Here is a 22,210-nt window from a genome sequence, read left to right on the forward strand (position 1 = left end):
TTTGATTTTGATGATTTTCAATACAATTGCATTCCAAGATGCTGCATATCATTGGGCCCGTGATCATCGTGTACATCACAAGTATTCGGAAACCGATGCCGATCCACATAATGCCACTCGCGGCTTTTTCTTTTCGCACATTGGCTGGTTGTTGTGCAAGAAACATCCCGAAGTTAAGGCCAAGGGCAAGGGTGTCGATCTATCCGATTTGAGAGCTGATCCCATTCTTATGTTCCAAAAGAAGTGAGTAGAAGAAATGAAATAACTATTTAAAAATATACTTTAAAAATCCTGTTGGAAAAGATTCTTTAAAATATCCACGCCTATGGGACTGTTGAAATTCTTAAGAATATTCTTTAAAAATCCACGCCTATGGGACTGTTGAAATTCTTAAGAATATTCTTTAAAAATCCACGCCTATAGGGCTGTTGAAATTCTTACAAATATTCTGTAAAAATCCACGCCTATGGTGCTGTTGGAATTCTTTAAAATATCCACGCCTATGGGGCTGTTGGAATTCTTATAAATATTCTTTAAAATATCCACGCCTATGGGGCTGTTGAAATTCTTAAAAACATTCTTTAAAATTCCACGCCTATGGGGCTGTTGAAATTCTTAAAAATATTCTTTAAAAATCAACGCCCTATGGGGCTGTTGGAATTCTTAAAAATATTCTTTAAAAATCCACGCCAATGGGGCTGTTGAACTTCTTAAAAATATTCTTTAAAAATCCACGCCAATGGGGCTGTTGAACTTCTTAAAAATATTCTTTAAAAATCCACGACTATAGGCCCGAACATCTACATAAAAATATTTTTTAAAAATCCACGCCTATAGGTCTGAAACCCAGGCCTATGGGGCTGTTGAAGTTCTTAAAATAATTCTTTAAAAATCCACGCCTGTAGGCCTGAACATCTTCTTAAAAATATTCTTTAAAAATCCTGAAAATCTTCTTAAAAACTTAATTTAAAAAACCACTCCTATAGACCTGAAAACACATATAAAAATTTAATTTAAAAAAAATCATTTTAATATATTTTATTAACCTATACCTCCCCTTCTTTTCTTTTTTTCAGATACTACATGATCTTGATGCCTCTTCTCTGCTTCATTTTGCCAACAATGGTACCCATGTACCTCTGGAATGAAAGCTTTGTCAATTCCTGGTTTGTTGCCACCATGTTCCGTTGGTGTTTTATTCTCAACATTACCTGGTTGGTGAACAGTGCTGCTCATAAATTCGGTGGCAAACCCTATGATAAGTAAGTCATTTTTTTATTTTGGAGACGCCCTTTCTAATCTGTGTTTGTTTCTATTGTGGCAGATACATCAACCCCGCTGAAAACAAATCTGTTGCCATTTTGGCTTTCGGTGAAGGCTGGCATAACTATCATCATGTCTTCCCCTGGGATTACAAGACCGCTGAATTTGGCAACTATTCCATGAACATGACCACTGGCTTCATTGATTTCTTTGCCAAAATTGGCTGGGCCTATGATTTGAAAACTGTATCCGCCGATATCATTAAGAAGCGTGTCAAGCGCACCGGTGATGGTTCTCATGCCACCTGGGGCTGGGGTGATAAGGATCAACCTAAGGATGAAATTGATAATGCCATTATTATCAATAAGAAAGATGAATAGATTGTTAGATGAAGAAGAAGACGTCCACACAACAACAACTCACACACAGAAATCAGGGAAAAACGAAAGGAAAAACTGTGCTCCTAAAAAACAAAACAACCAACAACAAAACTGAAAAGCTATGAGAACTAGAAGAATGAAAAACAAATACCAAAAAACCAAACATTTTTAAAATGATTTCTTAAAATTTCAAAACAAAAAAAATCAAAAAACAAGTAAAAACAACAACAAAATGTCCTTAATGAGATGATATACAGAAAATAAAGAAATTATATATAAATAAGCTGCTAAAACAAAACCCAAAAGCAGTGAATTCCAAGAAAAAAAATGATTGCTTGCATGCACTGATCTCACCACCTAAATAATTAATTAACACCACCAAAAGCAAATTCACCAGCAGCAAAAAATAGCTAAATCAGTCACATTTTTGGGGAAAAGGCAACAGCAACCATTGCAACGCATATATCACATGTTTTTGTCCTTTTGTTTTTGTCGTAAACATCAGTTATGTCTGGCACATGAATGAATGAATATTAACTCCTTAGCTAGCCCCCAAACAGCTACCACAACTCATTATCAAACATTCACCTTACATCCATACTCCCCATGATGTCCATCATCAATACCAAGTGAATGTAATTTTCTTGTAAAGGAAAACAAAAAACCTGGAATGAAACCAAAATCATTATTAATAATAATTATACTAACAACAACAAAAACAACTTTTTATTATTGTGTAATTGTAAAATCTAAATATACATAAAAATAACAAAGATAAAAAGCAACAACAACTAACACCTATCAACACGTTAACGGAGAAGAAGATAAAATCGAACGAAAAAAAATCTCTGAAAAGCCCACAAACGTGTCCTAGCAATTAAGAATCAATCCTATCCTTGCAGAAAACCCCCTAGCCTCCTGGAGATGTGTGTAAAAGAAAACTTGCAAAAGACATCTTAAAAAACAAGAAAAGGAAATACCAAAAAGCAACATAACAGCTAAGCCGAAGAAGATGTGCTCCCCCAAAAAAAGAAAATCAAACTCCATAAAAAATGCTGCACATTTCCCCGGAAACAATAGGCGGCCGAGCTTTAAAACAGCCAACCAACAAACAAACCTGTAACTTTTATTGAATTCAAAATGCTCTTTTTTCAATTTTTGTTTCTTTTTGTTCATTCTTTCTTCACTCAAAGGAAAATTTTGCTATTATTACCATTTACATTTTATAGATGTTGGAGAAAAAAAATTTGAAAAAAATGTTTAAAACAAGAAATGAAAACAAGGATAAATCCCATATTACTAATATTTTTCGTATTATTATCATTATAATTATTATATACATACATAAAAAATAACTTGTTATCATAATATCATTCCTCTACCATTCCTCCTTAAATATCTCCCTTCTTTCCAGCCCAACTTCTACCCCCCTCCAATTCGTCTGAGATGATTGGTGATCCCTAAATCTTTTTTCTAAAACAAAACACTCACAAAAATTTGTTGTTATTATCTCTATGAAAATATGAATAAAAACAAACAATAAAAATAATAAATAAAAAATAAATGTTTAATATGTGTAGTTTTTTGTATGTATGTCACAGATCAATAAATCTTATGAATTTTTAAAAAAAACCATCCCAAGAAGTGTGAAAATGGGAATGATGATGAGAAGAAACCTCAACAACCTACAAAATTCATTCTTCATTATTATCTAATAGCAAAACTTTGATGATTGTATACCTAACTTGTCATACATACTTACAAACATTCAAATTACCCACTAATAATAACAACAAACAAAAAATTAATAATACCAGAAAAAACCGAAATAAAACCCTATTGGATACCAAAATTTGTTAGAGCTCTTGAAAGAAAAAAAAGTAAATAAAAAACCCAAACAAAACCAAAATAAAAAATTCTAATTGTGTTTTTATTTAACTGATCCACGCCTAAAGGGCTGTTGAACTTAATAAAAATATTCTTTAAAAAATTCACGCCTAAAGGGCTGTCGAACTTAATAAAAATATTCTTTAAAAATCCACGCCTAAAGGACTGTCGAACTTAATAAAAATATTCTGTAAAAAAATCACGCCTGAAGGGCTGTCGAACTTAATAAAAATATTCTTTAAAAATCCAGGCCTAAAGGACTGTCGAACTTAATAAAAATATTCTGTAAAAAAATCACGCCTGAAGGGCTGTCGAACTTAATAAAAATATTCTTTAAAAAATTCACGTCTGAAGAGCTGTCGAACTTAATAAATATATTCTTTAAAAATCCACGCCTAAAGGGCTGTTGAACTTAATAAAAAAATTCTTTAAAAAATTCATGTCTGAAGGGCTGTCGAACTTAATAAATATATTCTTTAAAAATCCACGCCTAAAGGGCTGTTGAACTTAATAAAAATATTCTTTAAAAATCCACGCCTAAAGGACTGTCGAACTTAATAAAAATATTCTTTAAAAATCCACGCCTAAAGGGCTGTTGAACTTAATAAAAATATTCTTTAAAAATCCACGCCTATTGGGCAGTTGATAATCTACTTTTAAACTTTTCGAATTTTTATTTTGGTTAGAAGCTTTTTTTAATCGCTCTTTTTTATTTTTATTTTTGTTGAATTTTAAGTCTTGTTTTAATTATAAAATACAAATAAACTAGAATCCGACATTAATAACAATTATATTACAGTTATATAAATAAATTATTTCTTCTCCTTCTTTTATTCTTTTGGTGTTGGTTCAGGTTCATCGGATTTTTTCTTCTTTTCGGCTTTTTTCTTTTCTTTTTCCTCCTTAAGGCGTTTCTCTTCTTCAATTCGTGCACGTTCTTGGGCTTGTTTTTCCGCCTCCTTTTGGGCAGCGGCTTCAGCGACCTGCTGATCATCCCAATCGGCCATGGATTTGTCACGTTTCAACCATGAATCACGATTGTCGTCCTTGAAGGCTGTACACAAAATAAGGATATCATTCGTTACGATATTCAAACCATCTTTAAAAGACCTACTCACTTTGAGTAAACCATGTGATGCCCTCCTTCATTTGATCGATCATATCCTTGGATGTATACATAATTTCATTTTGTATAGCTTGATGGAAATTGGCCGCTTCGAAAACTGAGGAATACAACGAATTCCGATCATGATTCAGGGCACTTTGTGGGAATTTCGCCAATGTGTGAGCCAATTCCAAGGCTTTAATCAAAGCATTTCCAGTGGGTACAATACGATTGACCAAACCAATGGCATGTGCCTCCTCGGCATTAACTTGCCGCCCGGTCAATATCAGATCGAGGGCACGTGCAAAGCCTATCATAGCCGGTAGACGAGCAGTGCCTCCATCAATGACAGGAACACCAAAACGACGATTAAAGAATCCCAACACTGCCGATTCTTCCATAACACGTAAATCACACATCAGGGCCAATTCCAAGCCGTTGGCAACACAATAACCATTGATGCCACACACCACGGGTTTGTGTAAATGACGCCGGGTGGGACCCACTGAGCCTTCAGGCATCATTAACATTTCCATGGATACTTTGCCCTCATCATTGGCAGCCATTTCCAAAATATCAAAACCCGAACAAAAACTACCACCCACACCATAGAGCACAGCAATGGGTGAGGTTTCATCTGCTTCGAAGGCACTGAACGCTTCACACAACTTGGCTGCTGTTGCGGCATTAATGGCATTTCTCTGTTGCGGCCTATTGATGCCAATCATGGTAATGTTTTTCTCCTTGTCCACCAGTACGGTTTTCTCCTCAGCTTGACCTTTTGGAAAGCAATAAAAAGCAAAGCTGCTAAATTATGTCATGCCAAAGCAAAGTGTAACCGATACCACTTACCTTCACTGCCATCACGTAGACACTGGGTTGTGGATATTGTCCTTTGTCCAAAGGCCTTTTTAAGGTTACCTCCTGACCGGCATATTTGTCTGGTCAATTGTCGCAACATAATTTGTCTCTGCTTTACAATTACTCGATCCGATTCGGCCTTTTACATAGAGTTGAGTAGTTCCGGAACGGAACGAACTAGTTCATTGGAACTATTCCGAGAAAGGAACGATCGGAACTAGTTCCAGCTCTTTAATTAATATAGTTCCTTTTTCTTATCCAGTTCCTTTTTTGAACTATTAGAGGCAAAGGAACTATATGGAGCATAGGAAAAATATGGAGCGTAATTCCTTTGCTCCAAACTATATGGACCAAAGGAACTATAAAGAGCAAAGGAACTGTTTGGAGTAAAGGAACTATATGGAGCAAAGAAACTACATTATGGAACTAGTTCCTTTTTAAAAAAGAAACGAGAAAGATCGATCCGCTAAGTGAACTAGATTGTCCAATTCTAAAAATGTTTCCAACTGTTCTGGACTTTTTCACTTCACGGTTGTACAATAAGAGGGAAGCCTCCAAGACTCCAGCCTTTATATAATTCGCTTGTTTAATCGTCGTTCTGCCAAGACTCAAACGACGTCGTACGCAAACATTCGCCAACAAAATAAAAACGACGACTGAAAAAATTGTAAAACGTTCCACCTGTTAACGAATGGGAGGAGAAGAAAATATGGCCGATACAGATGAACTCAAAATGGTATAACCGAAAGTTTACGAATGAGGTGGGATGGAGAACCGTTTGTTTACGAATGAGTGTAAAGCAAAGCATAACACCCCGAAATGTTACAGCCTAAAAGTATGCAATAAATTTTATTGTTAAAAGTTAAATAAAGAACTCATTTTGGCTGCACTTAATAACGCGCATTGACTCGTGCCAAAGTTAAACAAATTTTAACTTTCGGCGTCATGGCGCGTATTTAACTTTTTACATTTTTATGTTGAAATTTCGGTGTACAAAAAAAAAAAAAAAAAATGGCAGCAATTGCTCTTTGCAATTATTCGGCCAATAATCCACTGTCAAAGGAAGGGAATACCCGAAATAATCCAAACTTTACACATTGTAATTGTAATTAGCAAATTAGCTCTTTGCAATTATTCGGCCAATAATCCACTGTCAAAGGAAGGGAATACCCGAAATAATCCAAACTTTACACATTGTAATTGTAATTAGCAAACCTAGATCATGTTTGAATATGGGACCCATCGCTCCCTGTGGTACCTTTCCCACAAAGTGCCAAAATTTTGAACATTTGCAAGACCTATATTGAAATGGATGTGCATTTATATACAAACTAAGCACATCGTAATATTTTTTCCAACACTAAATCAAATATGACGATCGGACCTATTGGTTCATTAATTGTCCCCCACAAAATGTCAACATTTTTGAATTTCATATGAAGCTAATGAACTATACTACATGATACGTTAAATGCACATTGTAATATTTGTACCAAACCCCGATCAAGACCGATGATGGGACCTATCGGTCTATTCCTTTTGAAAACTTGTGGGAATAGAACTAGAACAAAGTATCACATCTGGCATCTTCCAATGTAAGGTTATTTTGTCTTATTTGATATTGGAAGTTATAGTACCTGGTGTATCATCGTCAACCTCGATTTGTTGATCCTTGTGAATGAATGGAATCTAGTGTCTAAACGATTGTCTTAGGTGCTCCCTGTAAGGAACTGAGAGTTTTGTTTCCTTATTATTCCGATTATTTTCGGGGTTACTCGCTTTTGCTCAATGCTACAATATGATGGTTCTTCGTCTGATGGCGTCGAAAACTTTCTTAAAATCGACGAACAGTAGATACATATGTGATTCCAGGTTATTCCCCTTCAGTTAATGTCATGTTCGGTACGTTCAAGGCCATTGCCAAATTTTTCATCCAGAGTTTCTCTAGTTCTCTATTTCGTGTTCTCCTGACACAAATTTACCCCATATAAAATACACCAACTGTGTATTTTTGCTTCATCCTTGTCAATTTTAGACTTTGGGCGCCAGATAGCTCACTTGTTCTGCCTTCTCTTACATCTTCATATTACGAAGATACCCAGCAGATGTTTTTGCCCAAACATCCTCCAGCTGAGAGCACACATAATGTAGATGCGACTCACCCGAAGCATGTATTCTATTTCAACTTACATTTGCACAGCGATGGCCTAGGCCGTCATGAGTCCAAAATCAATGTAAGCGAAGGTCGGATAGGTCCAACTGTATCAACATTTTAAGCGAAGATCGGATGGGTATTAATATTAGATGATGTACATAAGGATCTATAATGGGATGGGTGGAAATAAAATGTCAACAGTTTTATTCTCAAAAAACTTGTTAAAAAATTCAAAAAAAAAAAAAAAAAAAATAAATAAATAAAATAACTAATTAAAGTTGGACGGATTTTTTATTGTAGGATATTTTTTGGTAGTGTCTGTCCTTGTAAATTTTGAAAAAATTCCTAATTGTTTTGGCGTAATCCCCTTTCATTTCGTAACTTACATCGGACAGCGTGCAAATGGGATATATTGGTTCACCTTTTTATTTGGCCGCCATACAAATGAAGTGTCTCTAACAAAGAATTTTGGTTTATGGGTTCCGAACACATACAACGGAACGGTTGGAAAATACGTGGGTGACGATTGGTATGATACGGCAGATACTATGCGGACTGGAGTTTTAAAATTTTCTACTATATGTCTCTAAGAAGTCGAGATTCGAACTGTGTGCCACAATAAATGTTTGTTTATATTTAAGCCAGAAGACGTAAGACAGAGATTTCAGAACTTCAGGTTAATGTAGTTGGTGTACAAGGAGAATTTGGGGCGTTTAATGAAGATGACCCCAAAAATTTGTTGATTACGGTCAGTGTGGATACTCCTGCCTTCTGAAAGAAATGAATTCTCGAGTCCAAGAAGTGATAACTGTGGATAAATGGAGATAACGCTCCCGCAAGAAAGAGATATGTCTCACTAGATAAACCTTGATCAATATGATGTTGATATCAGCATAGAATAATCCAGCGTATTGAAAATATAAGGCAGCCACAATGATTCGTTCAGATTATTCGTAGTTTTAGAACTTATATCTTGCAAAGTCGATGTTGTTCTAAATGCTTTTCTGAATCCACATATAAAAAGAGTATTACTATTTAATTAACTCTGGAATTATTAAAACACGAGCAAAGGAATATAATTGTAATAATTTAGGACCAGCAACAACATATGAAATGAATCACCCTCTGGATTATCTCACGAACATCATTAAATAATCTGCTGTCTTAGCTACACCGACTACATATATCATCTGAAATCAGACAACTCATTACTGAAACCAGTAAGGAAAGTAGTAAAGTCGAACGGGGCCGACTATATGATACCCTCCACCACTATGGGTATATTAAACAGGACTATTAACATAAAATTGGATGAGATAAAATATGTGATATTTATCTAACTGTGAATCAACTTCAAACAAATATCAATAGGTCATCCGTTGGGCTATGTCTGTACTTCTAGGAAACGCAACTACGTAATTATATGTTCAATTTTGTACGTTGTGCAAAATTTGACGTCAATCTGACTAACATGAGGAGTTTGATGACCAATTTACTTAAAATCGGGCGAAAATATATATGGAAGTTATATCCAAATATGAACCGCTTTCAAGAAAACTTATCGCCGGCTAGGTTATACTAATTTCAGTACGTTTTGTTCCTATCAGCCATATATTGGATCCTTGGTGCGTCAATTACTTGAAATCAATCTATAATATAAGGGAGCTATATCTAAATCTGAACCGATTTTCACGAAACTTGACACATATCAGTCTGGACTAAATTCAGTACGCTATGCCAAATTTCATGCAAATCGAAGGATATATAGGGATTTAGGTGCACCATTTACATGAAATCGGACGAAACTATATATGGGAGCTATATCTAAGTCTGGACCGATTTAAACTTAACGTGGCAGACATCACTCTAGGCTCAATTCAGTACGTTATTCCAAATTTGGTGCAAATCGAAAGATATAGGGACTTTGGTGCGCCATTTACATGAAATCGGACGAAACTATATATGTATGGGAGCTATATATAAATTTGGACCGATTTTCACGAAACTTGGCAGATATCATTCTAGGCTCAGTACGTTGTACCAAATTTCGTGCAAATCGACATATATATATATATATATATATATATATATATATGACGAAACTATATATGGGAGCTATATCTAAGTCTGGACCGATTTAAACTTAACGTGGCAGACATCACTCTAGGCTCAATTCAGTACGTTATTCCAAATTTGGTGCAAATCGAAAGATATAGGGACTTTGGTGCGCCATTTACATGAAATCGGACGAAACTATATATATGGGAGCTATATATAAATTTGAACCGATTTTCACGAAACTTGGCAGATATCATTCTAGGCTCAATTCAGTACGTTGTACGAAATTTCGTGCAAATCGACAGATATATAGGGTCTTTAGTGCACCATTTACCTTAAATCGGATGAAACTATATATCAAGAAACTTGGCACACATCATTCTAGGCCTAATTCAGTACGCTGTGCAAAATTTTGTGCAAATCGAAAGTTATTTAGGGACTTTGGTGCACCATTTACCTTAAATCGGACGAAAATATATATGGGAGCTATATCTAAAAGTGAATCGATTTTTCCCAATTTCAATAGGGTTCGTCCTTGGGCCAAATGAATGAGCTGTGCCAATTTTCATCCAATTCGAATAATAAATGCGACCAGTACTTTGTTTACAATTTAACATGGACATACGGACGGACAGACGGACATGCGTAAATCGACTTAGAACGTGATTCTATGCATATTCTCAAAAGGAACCATGGGTCTATCTCGATTCCTTTTGCCATATGCACAAAGACATAAACACCACAGTGTGGTGAAGGGTATAAAAATACGACCCAGAAGAAGGTGGCAAAAGAGTAGGCAGGTAGCAGTCCTGTAGAGAATTTAAAAATATTCTATTTGAACGTAGAGACGACTATACAGCAACGTTTCTTGAAAGACTACCGGAAAGGTCTGTAAAAAGAAATATTGTCGCCAAAAGCACTGGCGGTATATACGAATAAGAAATCCTGTCGTATAACACTTTTACTTGCGAAAATGTAATTGTTCACCAGTCAACATAAACAATAAAATAAACTCTGTAAAGTATCTGGGAATGGTATGAGATCGGTGCTTAATATGGAAGCCACTCATAAAAGCTAAACATACATACGTTGTAAACTTTACTGGTTTACTGATCCTAAACAATAAGCTTAAAATTTATAATTTATATGCTGGTGCCTATATGCTTATATGTCGCGACATAGTGTGTCGATAATCCAATCTACGGATTATCGACGCCTTATTAAATTATTTGGGGTCTATGTCGTGGTCGATTCCGTTCTTTTTATATGCCTAAATTTATAAAGGGGAAATCGGAAACAATTTCGATTGACATAAGATTATTGCAGGCTGTGGAATGAACCAAATTTTTTATACCCATTGTCAATTATAGTGTACAATGGCAACACTATAAATGAAATGTAATTTCGATTAAAATAAAATAATAGATTGTGAATTGTGCCTTTGTTGAGAGCCGAACGATATAAAAATCCATTAAAAATTGGCGAGTTCTTCGATTTCCGAAGGAAAATAAGCGCAATTAAATATATCATTGGCGAATGTTGCTAGTGGACGAAGTGGCTCAATGCTGGAAGGGAGCAGAGTAGAGAAAGAGTGTACGCAGCCTCAGTACATAAATGGTCTGTTCCCGTACTGCATGAATCTACTACTTTTTACTACGATAACGAATTTTCCTTTATGATATCGAAGATAATAGTAAAATCGAGTAGATTCTTGCAGTACTGGAACAGACCAAAAAAAGAATGAAATAAAATAAGAAACCCAAAATTTAGCTTCCCGATTAATACACAATCAACTACTAAATACACGCTTTGCGGAAAATAATACAAAATTTATAGCAATTATTTTTTTATTGATTTAGCAGAATATTTTCATTCACCTAAGCGTGTTAGTATTTCATGATAAGCGTTAAGACTTTATTATGTTCTAAAGTCAAGAATTTCGACTATGTATTTACCGAATATCTTGAAATGCGTTCTTAAAAAATTGAGGAAAAAACTGAACGAGTTTGAGGACTGAGAAACTAACCAGGCAGGAAGACATATAGTAAAATTTGCATATCACCTGTAGGCGAGCGATTCCAAGGAACGTAAAGAAGCACACATGCTGCAGATAAACATAAAAACCTGAAATCCTCTGACACAAACACGTTAATTTCAAAAAATCTGCAAAAAATTAAATGTTTTTATTTAAAATAAATATGATGGCATTGATAAACTAATTTTGATTAATTTTGTTTTTTCTTTTCTTGGGAGGGAAGTGTTTCTTTTATTATTACTGCTGCTTCTAGTTCTAATGTTCGACTCGTGTGAGAAAAATTAGTGGTTGTCGAAAAAAGATAATAAAAACATTTCTGTCTCTGAATGGTGGCAGATAATTTTTATGAAACTTTTTTTATTAACGGAAATCACGTGTATCATCCTCAATAATGCAGTTTCAAAATATTGGGGGGTTTTAATACATATGTATGTATGCTAATAAATAAATGAGATAGATTTGTTGTATAGCTATCATTTTAATGATGATATAAACAAATAAACAAAACGCAAAACTAAACTACTTTAAATTTATTGTGAAATATATTAATGTCTGCAAAATTTTATGGGTTTCATTATGTTTTGTGTCTATTCATAGTGAATATTTAATGAGACAGGGGAGGCTGACTAATGGGTACGGGAAAACGAATTGCTATAATTCGTGTAAAAGCGAAGTTCTTCTACATCAATCTTATTTGCGCCCATGCATTAAAATTCTGCTAGGAGATTTTAATGCAAGAATCGGAAGGGAAAATATTTTTGGCACCACCGTCGGAAAATTCAGCCTCCATTAAGAAACATCAGACAACGGGATGAGGTTGATTGACTTCGCTACAGAAAACCAGTAAGGAAAGTAGTAAAGTCGGACGGGGACGACTATATGATACCCTTCACCACTATCGGTATATTAAACAGGACAGGACATGAAATTGGATGAAATAAAATATGTGATATTTATCTAAATGTGAATATAACTAGATCTATCCATAAAGTATGTAAATCGACCATGGTACAATTATAAAAGGTAACAGCAAGTCCCAGCTGATTTGATTCCAACGTAACACTAGTGTCAATATGAATTTGACAAGTTATGTTTTTCAAAATCGCCCAACAGGAAAATTGGGAACGAATACAATTTGAAATTGTTCTTTATTAAATGTGCTCCCGTATTCAATTTACTCAATCTGCCTGCTGGGAAAGTTTGAGGAAGCAAATCGTTCTTCATGGAATAATTCGCAATTCCTAGCATTTTCATATTAGTTACACATATAAGAGGCAATGGTTTAATTATTGGAAAGATGTGGAAGCGATAGAAATATAAATTTTATAGATTTTCATTCATGTTTTTCAAATTTTATTTTGAGGATTCGAAAATATTTCATTTTCAAAATAAATATAATTTATTTGTTTGTTTACATTTTTCTGTCAAATTTTTTGACACTAGTATAACTTGCAAAAACAAATTTTCATGTGGTTGTTGTATCGTTTGTTGTACAACAACACTTGCTTTTACCTTCTTTTATTATACCATGTAAATCGACTTTAAACAAATATAAATAGGTCATCCGTTGGGCTATGTGTGTACTTCTAGAAAACGCAACTAGGTAATTCTATGCTCAATTTTGTACGTTGTGCAAAATTTTATGTCAATCTGACTAACATGAGGAGTTTGATGCACAATATACTTGAAATCGGGCGAAAATATATAGGGAAGCTATATCCAAATATTAAGCGATTTCAAACAAACTTGTCACAGGTTAGGTTATACTAATTTCAGAACGCTTTGTTCCTATTGGTTCCTTGGTGCGTCAATTACTTAAAATCAATCTATAATAAAAGGGAGCTATATCTAAAACTGGGCCGATTTTCACGAAACAAGGCAAACATCACTCTAGGCTCAATTCAGTACGTTATGCCAAATTTCCTGCAAATCGAAGGATATATAGAGACATTGGGGGCACCATTTACATGAAATCGGACGAAACTATATATGGGAGCTATATCTAAATCTGGACCGATTTTCTTGAAACTTGGCAGACATCACTCTAGGCTTAATTCAGTACGTAATGCCAAATTTCGTGCAAATCGAAAGATATATAGGGACTTTGGTGCACCATTTACATGAAATCGGACGAAACTATATATGGGAGCTATATCTAAATCTGGACCGATTTTCACGAAACTTGACAGGCATCATTCTAGACCTAAATGATTAGGCTTTACAAAATTTCGTGCAAATCGAAAGATATATAGGGACCGTTTACATTAAATTGGTTAAATATATATATGGGAGCTATATCTAAATCTGAACCGATTTTTCCCAATTTCAATAGGGTTCGTCCTTGGGCCGAATAAGTGACCTATGCCAAATTTAATTCAATTCGGATCATAAATACGACCTGTACTTTGTTTACAATTTAACATGGACGGACGGACATGCATAAATCGACTTAGAAAGTGATTCTATGCATATTCTCAAAAGGAACCATGTGTCTATCTCGTTTCCTTCTGTCTGTTACAAACATATGCACAAAGACACAATACCACAGTGTGGTGAAGGGTATAAAAACATTGTAGTTATCAGCACCAGGCATATCGATATACATAAGGCTACCTGGATTTTTCTCCATCAAACAACGAGAAATAAAATCGATCATGTTGTGATAGACGAAAGACTTTCATCCAGTGTTTTAGACATACGATCGATCCGAGGAGCGAATATCGATTCGTACCACTACCTTGTAGCAGCCAAGGTTCACACTCGTCATAAGGTGCGATCTAAACCAAAACGACGTCGAGAAGCTGCAAACACAACATTTAGCAGAGACCTACTCTGCTCAACTTACCCACCTGCTTGACGAAAACACTTCTTGTCTCGATATGGCAATGGCAAAGAATTGCCCAATTCCTACAAAACCCGTGGTACGATCAAGAGTGTCGTAATCCTACTGATATTATAAACGCAGACAGTAGCAAAACGTAATGATAGAGAGAATTATCGGGAGAAAAGGAGAGAGGAGAAACGTATTTTCAGACAAAAGGAGAAAGAGCAAGAAAAACTTGGGATGTACAGGAGTTAGAACGAAGTCTGACAATTTTACCAACGAGTAAAACACCAAAGGCTTTAGTGCAGGCACATCATCCTGTAGAAATAAAGAAGGAAACCTGGTGACAGATACAAACAGCGTGTTGAGGATCTGAAAGGAGCATTTTGAAAAGCTTCCGATATCACATAATGGATACTCCATAACTAATAAAAGGTGACGGTATAGAGGGTATACCACCTAGCCAAGATGAGGTCATAAAAGCAATTAATCGGCTCAAGAACAATAAAGCAGCAGGAGCCGATGGCTTACCGGCCGAACTATTCAAGACTGGTGGCCAGATGCTGGTCAGGAGCATGCACGAGCTGATGATGGAACCGATATGTGCAAACTATAGAGGAATAAGTCTCCTTCCCATCGCATATAAAGTGCTATCCAGCGTACTGTGTGAACGACTGAAGCCAATGGTCAATGACATTATTGGACCATACCAATGCGGCTTCAGACCTGACAAATCCACAATTGACCAGATTTTCACTCTGCGTCAAATCCTGGAAAAGACCCACGAAAAACACATCGACACATACAACCTATTTGTCGACTATAAAGCCGCATTTGACAGCCCTATCCGTTCAGTTGTGTTTAAATCCATGTCTACATTCGGCATTCCTGCAAAATTAATACGGCTATGCAGGATAAAGTAGGAAACGACCTACCAGAGCCCTTCAATACCGAACGAGGATTCAGACAAGGTGACAGTTTGTCGTGTGATCTATTTAACATCCTGCTGGAAAAGGTCATACGAGACGCAAAGGTTAACAGAAATGACACTCTGTACACCAAACAACATTTGTTACTCGCTTCCGCCCATGGTATCGACATTATGGGGTCGAACATTGTGATCGGTAACAGCCACCTTTAAACGAATTGAAAAGGAGTCTGCCAAAGTGGGACTGACAGTATATGGCGAGAAGGCCAAGCTGATTGTATCAACGTGCAAGACGTCCAGTAGACTCGGACCAACTGTAGAACTTGAGAACTACAGCTTCGAGATAGTCAAAGATTTGATATACCGTCATAAAAAAATAATGACATCAGTTTTGAAATTCAGCGGAGAATAGTGTTGGCGAACAGATGCTACTATGGTCTGAGTAAGCAATTTATGAACACGGCCACCACCCGCCAGACCAAATTCACTCTACAAGACGATAATACTATCCGTGCTGTTATATGCATCTGAAGCTTGGGTACTTGCGCAAGCAGATGAGGCAGCTTTTGGATTGTTTGAGAGAAAAATTATACGAAAGATCTATGGGTCGATCTGCGTCGACCGTGAATATCGGCGTATAATGTACCACGAGCTTTACAATCTATACGTGGACATCGACATAGTCGGTCGTATCGAGCTGCAGCGACTACGGTGGCTAGGTCATGTTGTGAGAATGAAGGAGAATGCCTACTGATGGTTCACGCAGAAGGGGAAGGCCACGAATTAGATGGAAAGGACAACATCTCGGAACATGGTTTTTCAAATTGGAGTAGATGCGCACAAGATCGACGCGCTTGGAAATCTTTTTTATGCTCGGCTTATGGAACAATCGTTCTGTCACAAGCCAGCTAAGTTAGTAAGTATTTTTCAAGAGGTATCCAAGGCATTGACTTTTGAACGACTCATTTTTCAATGGTTATCTAAGGCGTGGATTATTGAACGACTCATTTTTCAAGGGTTAACCAAGGCGTGGATTTTTGAACGACTCATTTTTCAATGGTTATCTAAGGCGTGGATTATTGAACGACTCATTTTTCAAGGGTTAACCAAGGCGTGGATTTTTGAACGACTCATTTTTCAAGGATTATCCAAGGCGTGGATTTTTGAACGACTCATTTTTAAAGGGTTAACCAAGGCGTGAATTTTTGAACGACTCATTTTTTAAGGGTTATCCAAGGCGTGGATTTTTGAACGACTCATTTTTCAAGGGTTATCCAAGGCGTGGATTATTGAACGACTCATTTTTTAAAAGATTTTTTAAAGACACATTTTCAAGGGTTAATCAAGGCGTGGATTTTTGAACGACTCATTTTTTAAAGATTTTTTAAAGACACATTTTCAAGGGTTATCCAAGGCGCGGATTTTTTAAAGACAAATTTTTTAAAGCGTGGATTTTTAAAATATCCACGTGTATTCTGTTCATTAATTAATGTGTTAGTTATCAATGAGCTCTTTGTATGTGTCCATATAAAATTTGAAAATTGTCTTAATTTTACAGTTTAAAATAAAACCTTAATTAGCACCAGCCATGCTGCTGCAATTAGACGCTTCATATTCAAGTTCAAATATCCAGTTTTTTGGTTCACACTAAAATCATGGACTAGACATAGAAATTATTGTTAGTATTAATTAAGATATTCACATAGATATACTCAATGCAAATTTTGGATTTGTTTATTTTGGTAAGGTTAGTAATTTTTATGAGCGCATCAATGGATTGGCTTTTCAACAAAACTTCTTGAAAGCGTTAAAAAAATTAATATGTGGTATCCTTTCATAATTTTTTATTAATACATTTTTTTTAAGTTTTATTTTTTATATCCTCTTCTTATCGTGAAAGCCTAAAAATTGGTTTGGAATCCTTCACCAGTTTGCTATTTCTCTCATTCCTTAATCTATTCTAAATATAAAAATATTGTAGACAATATAAATATATAAAAAATGTAATAAAAAAAACATATAAATAGCTGACTTGTGACAGAACTTTCGTTCCATAAGCCGAGTTTAAAAAAGATTTCCAGGCGTATCGGTCTTTTGCGCAGTTTTGTCATTCGTGGCCTTCCCCTTTTGTCGTGAACCATCAGCCGGTTCGCTTAAAGTTATCCTGCATAGCCATATTAATTTTGCAGAAATGGCAAACGCAGACATGGCATTTACAACTCTGGACGGATAGGACTGTCGAATGCGGCTTTATAGTCGACGAATAGGTGAAATGTGTCGATGTGTTTTTCGTAGGTCTTTTCCAAGATCTGGTTCAGAGTGAAACTCTGGTCAATAGTGGATTTACTTGGCCTGAAGCCATATTGGTATGGTCCAATAATGTCATTGACCATTGGCTTCAGTAGTTCACACAGCACGCTGGATAGTACTTAGGGATAAGTAAATCGACTAATCGATTAATCGACTATTTGTATTGAAAAGTCTAAAAGTCGAAGTCGACTTTTGATCTATGAGAAAATCGTAAAGTCGACTTTTCAAGATCGACTTTCGATTTTCTTCATAAATGCTTGGTTTTTTATCACAAATCTCAAATTACTTAAAAGTTGCACTTTCCTGAACTTTACTTTATCTGTTCACAATAATTCATATTAAAAAATCAAATTTTAGTCGATTTTGCAGAAGTCTGTAAAAGTCGAAAATCGATTTTAAACAGTTTCGACAAAATCGAAAGATCGAAAAGTCAACTATTTAGTCAAAGGCTAAAATCGAAAAGTCTAAAAATCGACTTTTTGGTCAGAGGCAAAAATCGAAAAGTCTAAAAGTCGACTTTTGCGCTCGACTACGTATCCCTAGCAGTACTTTATATGCGGTTGGAAGGAGACTTATTCCTCTATAGTTGGCGCATATCGTCTTGTCTCCTTTTTTGTGCACAGGACACATGATGCTAGGGTTCCAATAATTGGGCATGCATTCTTCTAGCCAAATTGTACTATGCAATCCTGAATAGTTTGGATTGTAATTCATCGTCACCTGTTCCTTTATTATTCTTCAGCCGATTGATTGCTATTCTGACTTCATCTTGGCTAGGTGGTATACAATATATACCGTCAACTGTTATTGGTTCTGGGGTATCCTCTTCACCGCTACTATTTGATATCAGAAGTTTTTCAAACTGCTCCTTTCAGATCCTCAGCACGCTGTATGTATCTGTCACCAGGTTTCCTTCTTCATCTCTACAGGAGGATGTGCCTGCGCCAAAGCCTTCGGTTTGGTGTTTTACCCGTTGGTAGAATTTTCGGACTTCATTCTGACTCCTTTACATCTCGATTTGCTCACGCTCACGTTTTTCTTGTTCTTACTTCTTTTTTCTGAAAATACGTTTCTCCTCTCTCCTTTTCTCCCGATAGATGCCTTATACGCTGCGTTTTTCATATCAGTAGCATTACCACACTCCAGATCGTACCACGGATTTCTTGATGGTGGTCTTTGGTACCACGCCTTGTATGGATGGCCCTTATCTTGTATGGATGGTGGTCTTTGGTACCACGCCTTGTATGGATGGCCCTTGAAAAATTAGTCTTTAAAAATCCACGACTTTTATGGCTCCTAAAAAAGTAATTCTTTAAACAATTTTTAATAGAATTTTCATTTTATTTTTTCTAGAATATTTTTCATGCGCCAGCAACCATAGAAAGATTGACAGTCCGCATATTCAATTCACACCCTAAAAATGTTTTAATAAATTCAAATAATTTTATATTATTATTTTTATTCCCAAAAAAATATTCGAAAAAAAAACCACTTAAGAAGCTGTCTGTCTGCATCGCTTTATTAAATATGAATATTTATATATAATATTTAATTTGGATAAACAAAGCCAGCACCCTGTGTACTTATTAAATTGTATATACAAAAAATAGTTTTAGTACCGGTTATCAATTGACATAGCCGCAAGCTATTTCTTTCTTTGACCAGCCATCAGCATAAATGAAAATTTATAATATTTACCAAAAAATATGCGGGTAGACCTGTTTTTTTTTTTTGTAATGCGTTTTCCCAAATTCAATGTCAATTTCAGGTCCACTGGTTGACATTTGTAATATTTTGTTGTTGTACAAAAATGTGCATCCCAAATTAGAGATCCGAACGTGATAATTGTAAACCGAGCCGACAACCACGTTGTCATTGTGTGGAGGAAACTCTTCCGCCATGCAATGACAACGTGGTTGTACGGTTAGTGTAAGATGTTGGTACATACTATGTGGAATTTTAGTAAAATATGGGTGGGGTTTTAAATTTACGAACATTATTTGGAATATATGCAAATCGAAATATCTATTGTAGGAGAAATAAATTTTGGTAGTGTTGGCGGGTTATTTGGGATACCATTTGTATTTTGTTTTTGCAAAATAGTCAGGCTTAATCCCAGGTTGTTGCTTTTATAAAAAAAACAACTATTTATTAGTGGGGAATGTATGGCATTGTCCGCCGAGGGGTAAGGCAGGGAAGACTATAGTTTCGGATCTCGCCACTGATCCTCATCAGTTCCCTTAGTTTTTTGTTGGGATATTCTCCCCAGAAGCTATTAATAGCTTCTTTACAAAAAACCTTTCAAACCCAAATGTCTCTTGTGACAATTCGAAGTTCTTACGTTACCAGCGATACGACCCCAATGAGAAGTTCGTTTCGTTGGCGCCTGACTTCGTGGTCAACAAGGCATTCACAGACAACTACAATACATTTCCCACTGCTATGTGTCGTCACTTTGTGATGAATGCACATAACGTTGTTGTTGGTATTGCTAGTTAAAGCAATAAACCAAACAGTATGACCGTGCCTCGTCTACAACTTCAGTAGTGTTGGCGGGTTATTTGGGATACCATTTGTATTTTGTTTTTGCAAAATAGTCAGGCTTAATCCCAGTTTGTTGTTTTTATAAAAAAAAAACTAAGGGAACTGATGAGGATCAGTGGCGAGATCCGAAACTATAGTCTTCCCTGCCTTACCCCTCGGCGGACAATGCCATACATTCCCCACTAATAAATAGTTGTTTTTTTTTTATAAAAACAACAAACTGGGATTAAGCCTGACTATTTTTCAAAAAAAAAAAAAAAAAAAAAAAATAATAATAATAAATAAATAGTAATAACAATAAATAAATTATAATAATAATAAATAAAAATAAAAACAATGTAATATACAAATCATTAACATTTAACATGCTTACGAGATGACTGTAGATTTCTATTTAAAATATATTATAACTTCCTAGGCTCAACTATGCAATGCAAAAAACTTTAAGTCTATTTTTGGCACCTACTGTATAATAGAGGTTCAGTCGTCTATTAAACATTTTCTTTCAATTTCCAATGCAAATATACATATGTATTATATTAATTCAATTTTCATTTATTTTTAGTTACAACTTCAATATTAACAGGTTTATACAATAATTTTAAATTTAGTTTTATATTAAAATATAGTCGACTTAATTTACAATAATGTTGACCTTGAGACTTATTGACCTAAGCATTCATACACGTGTACATGTTGTAATATTTGGTTATACATAAATATGTGTATGTGTGTCTAGATGAGACAAGGATACAATAAAAATCTAACCCTAACCTTCAAAAGACCAAGCGTGTAATAAATTTGACAATGCGGGTCACTAAAAACACTTCGACTGAAAATGACCCGACTATTATATTATTAAATGATGGGTATATATATTTAGATTGGGCAACATTTTCGGATGTACTCGACACAGAACATTTGTTCCATAAGCCGAACATAAAAACGATTTCCAATCACGTCGATCTTCTGCTCAGTTTTTCCAATTTGAAAGACCATGCTTTGATATGTTATCCTCCACTGGATGGTTATCCTCCACGATGGTACAACTCATGGTTCATTCGACGGCAATATTCACGGTTGACGCAGATCGGCTCTCAAAAACTCCAAGAGCTGTCTTGTCTGCTTGAGCAAGTACCCATGCTTCTGATCCATACACCAGCATCGTAGTCGCTGCAGCTCGATACGTCTGACTATGTCGATGTCTGAGAATAGATGGTACAACTCATGGCTCATTCGACGGCGATATTCACTGTCGACTCAGATCGGCTCATTGATCTTTCGGTTAATTTTTCTCTCTAACTCTCCAAAAGCTGCCACATCTGCCATGCTTCTGATCCATACACCAGCATGGGCAGTATCAGCGTCTTGTAGAGTGTGAGTTGGATCTGGCGAGAGGTGACCTTGTATCTAAACTGCTTACTTAGACCATAATAGCATCTGTTGACCAACAATATCCTTCTCCGAATTTCAAACTGATGTCATTAGTTTTATTTATGACGGTACCGAAGTATATAAAATCGTTGACCACCTCGAAGATGCAGTTTCAACTTTCCAAATCTACTTCTCACACCATTTACTGCCAGACCCACTTTGGCAGACTCTTTCCCAAATTGTTCAACGGTGGATGTTACCGCTCGCAATGTTTGACCTATTATATCGATGTCATCGGCATAGGAGTGTAACATGTGTTTTTTTCGCCTTTGCCCCTCTCGTATGAAATTTTCCAGCAGGATGTTAAAGAGATCACACGACACATTTTCTGAATCCTCATTCGGTATTAAAGGGCTCGGAGAGATCCATTCCGAGTTTAACTGTGGATGTTACCGCACGCAATGTTTGACCCATTATATCGATGTC

At 35.7% G+C, this 22,210-nt stretch overlaps 2 protein-coding genes across 2 annotated transcripts; one reads left to right on the top strand and one right to left on the bottom strand.

The window, feature by feature from the left end:
• The first annotated feature begins 6 nt into the window (after positions 1 to 6).
• Positions 7 to 1,652, top strand: LOC133332566 (acyl-CoA Delta-9 desaturase-like). Its single transcript, XM_061540941.1, has 3 exons — positions 7 to 243; positions 1,077 to 1,262; positions 1,325 to 1,652. Exons 1-3 carry the CDS (start codon positions 11 to 13, stop codon positions 1,641 to 1,643), a joined length of 738 nt encoding a protein of 245 aa, XP_061396925.1. The 5' UTR covers positions 7 to 10; the 3' UTR covers positions 1,644 to 1,652.
• A 2,708-nt stretch (positions 1,653 to 4,360) lies between these two features.
• On the bottom strand, positions 4,361 to 5,596 carry LOC133332567 (probable enoyl-CoA hydratase). The gene is made up of 3 exons (XM_061540942.1): positions 5,481 to 5,596; positions 4,649 to 5,439; positions 4,361 to 4,584 (listed from the first exon to the last, which is right to left on the bottom strand). Exons 1-3 carry the CDS (start codon positions 5,594 to 5,596, stop codon positions 4,361 to 4,363), a joined length of 1,131 nt encoding a protein of 376 aa, XP_061396926.1.
• Between the last annotated feature and the right edge of the window lie 16,614 nt (positions 5,597 to 22,210).

This window comes from Musca vetustissima, unplaced genomic scaffold (genome assembly GCF_032173495.1).
Source record: "Musca vetustissima isolate MV318-11 ecotype Yass unplaced genomic scaffold, APGP_CSIRO_Mvet_v1 utg53898, whole genome shotgun sequence".
In the NCBI taxonomy this organism is placed as follows: Eukaryota; Metazoa; Arthropoda; class Insecta; order Diptera; family Muscidae; genus Musca; species Musca vetustissima.